The sequence below is a fragment of the Pyxicephalus adspersus genome, chromosome 6 (genome assembly GCF_032062135.1).
Source record: "Pyxicephalus adspersus chromosome 6, UCB_Pads_2.0, whole genome shotgun sequence".
Classification (NCBI taxonomy): domain Eukaryota; kingdom Metazoa; phylum Chordata; class Amphibia; order Anura; family Pyxicephalidae; genus Pyxicephalus; species Pyxicephalus adspersus.
In genome coordinates this window covers 209,272-211,958 of record NC_092863.1, presented here as the reverse complement: position 1 = coordinate 211,958, position 2,687 = coordinate 209,272, and the positions used below count along the sequence as shown (strand labels likewise).

At 45.6% G+C, this 2,687-nt stretch overlaps 1 protein-coding gene across 2 annotated transcripts in view; it reads right to left on the bottom strand.

Moving 5' to 3' along the window:
• Window positions 1–2,040, bottom strand: part of SUZ12 (SUZ12 polycomb repressive complex 2 subunit) — a 13,988-nt gene extending 11,948 nt beyond the window's left edge. For both annotated transcript variants that reach the window (XM_072414026.1, XM_072414027.1), the window contains exon 1: window positions 1,841–2,040. In XM_072414026.1, the coding sequence (XP_072270127.1) occupies window positions 1,841–1,967 (127 nt within the window). In that variant the 5' untranslated portion in view covers window positions 1,968–2,040. The remainder of the gene's footprint in view (window positions 1–1,840) is intronic.
• Window positions 2,041–2,687: the final 647 nt, after the last annotated feature.

Here is a 2,687-nt window from a genome sequence, read left to right as displayed (position 1 = left end):
ATGTACAGCCCATACATATATATGGGGTGTGATATATACACACAATCATGTACAGCCCATACATATATATGGGGTGTGATATATACACACAATCACTTACAGCCCCATACATATCTGGTGTGATATATACACACAATCACGTACAGCCCCATACATGTATATGAGGTGTGATATATACACACACACAACCATGTAGAGCCCATACATATATATGAGGTGTGATATACACACAATCATGTACAGCCCATACATATATAGGGGGTGTGATATATACACACACAATCATGTAGGAGCCTATAGGGGACACATATAATATGAGGAGATATATACAGACCCCAGCACTGGGTATGGAGGCCTATAGGGGACACATATTATGAGGAGATATATACAGACCCCAGCACAGGGTATAGGGGACACATAAAATATGAGGAGATATATACAGACCCCAGCACTGGGTATGGGGGCCTATAGGGGACACATATAATTTGAGATATATATACAAACCACAGCACTTGGTATAGGGGCCACAAATAATATGAGGAGATATATATAGTCCCCAGCACTGGGTATAGGGGCCACATAATATGAGGATATTTATATACAGACCCCAGCACATGTAATATGAGGAGATATATACAGACACCAGCACTGGCTATAGGGAACACATACATTAAGAGGAGATTTATACAGACCCCAGCACTGGGTATAGGGGCCTATAGGGGACACATATAATATGAGGAGATATATACAGACCCCAGCACTGGGTATAGAGGACACATACATCAAGAGGAGATTTATACAGACCCCAGCACTGGGTATAGGGGCCTATAGGGGACACACATAATATAAGGAGATATATACAGACCCCAGCATTGGGTATAGGGGCCTATAGGGGACACATATGAGGAGATATATATAGACCCCAGCACTGGGTATAGGGGACACATATAATATGAGGAAATATACACTGACCCCAGCACTGGGTATAGGGGCCTAAAGGGGACACATATAATATGAGGAAATATACACTGACCCCAGCACTGGGTATAGGGGCCTAAAGGGGACACATATAATATGAGGAAATATACACAGACCCCAGCACTGGGTATAGGGGCCTATAGGGGACACATAATATTAGGAGATATACACAGACCACAGCACTGGGTATAGAGGCTCATAGGGGACACATATGAGGAGATATATACAGACCCCAGCACTGGGTATAGAGGACACATATAATATGAGGAGATATACACAGACCCCAGCACTGGGTATAGGGGACACATATATGAGAAGATATATACAGACCCCAGCACTGGGTATAGGGGCCTACAGGGGACACATATAATATGAGGGGATATACACAGACACGAGCAATGGGTATAGGGGCCACATATGAGGATATATATATATATATATATATATATATATATATATATATATATATATATATATATACACAGACCCCAGCACCGGGTATAGGGGCCTATAGGTGACACATATAATATGAGAATATATACAGACCCCAGCACCAGGTACAGGGGCCTACAGGGGACACATATAATGAGGATATATATACAGACGCCAGCACTGGTTATAGGGGTCTATAGGGGGACACAAATAATATGAGGATATATACACAGACCACAGCAGTGGTTATAGGGGCCTATAGGGGACACAAATATTATGAGGAGATATACACAGACCACAGCAGTATGTATAGGGGCCTATAGGGGACATATAAATACAATATATGAGGCACCGAGGCCTCCAGCACCGCCTCAGGGTTGATGTATAGCATATGGGGAAATATAAAAGGTGATATATAGAATATACTGACTCTCGAAGGCCTGCAGGAAGAGCTCGTGGTCGTGGCGGATCTGCTCCATCTTTGCTCTCTTGATAGGCGCCGCTCCCCCCGGTGGTGGTCCGGTGTTGGCGGGGCCGCCGTGTTTCTGAGGCGCCATAGCCGGGGGGGGGTCACACACACACCCGCTATACACCCGGCTACAGCGCGCTCTATTCCTTCCCGCCCAGATATTCTCATTGGCTTTCCCTCTGCTTATCCTCGTAGCCTATTGGTCCTTCTGTCTGTCAGTCACCACTGCCTTGACGTCATCCGCGCGCCCACAGTACGCTTCAAACAGCAACCGCGGGAAGAGGAAGGTCGCGCGGTATGCCGGGAATTGGAGGCGGAGCCAAAAAGAGCGCGTACTTGACTGTTGTGAGCCAGTGGCGGCTCTTGGCGGAAGAGACTGGTCGGGCTGTGTACAATGAGCCCTGTGTGTAATATCAGTGAGAAGTGTGACTACAAGAGATAGCATGGAGGTATTGTGTCAGCGTTACCTCAACACAGGTTCCACAATGGTAAGGCCAATGCTAGGCCAAGTCACCTTTATTAGTTACAGTATGGGCCCTTTTACCTGTCCCATCCACAATATAACACCTCTCCTATACACAATATGACCCCTGTCACCTGTCCTATCTACAATATAACCCTTGTAACCTTTCCTATCCACAATATAACACCTCTCCTATCCGCAATATGACCCCTGTCACCTGTCCTATCCACAATCCTATCCACAATATAACACCTCTCCTATCCACAATATGAACCCTATCACCTGTCCCATCCACAATATGTCACCTGTCCCATCCACAATATGACCAATGTCACCTGTCCTATC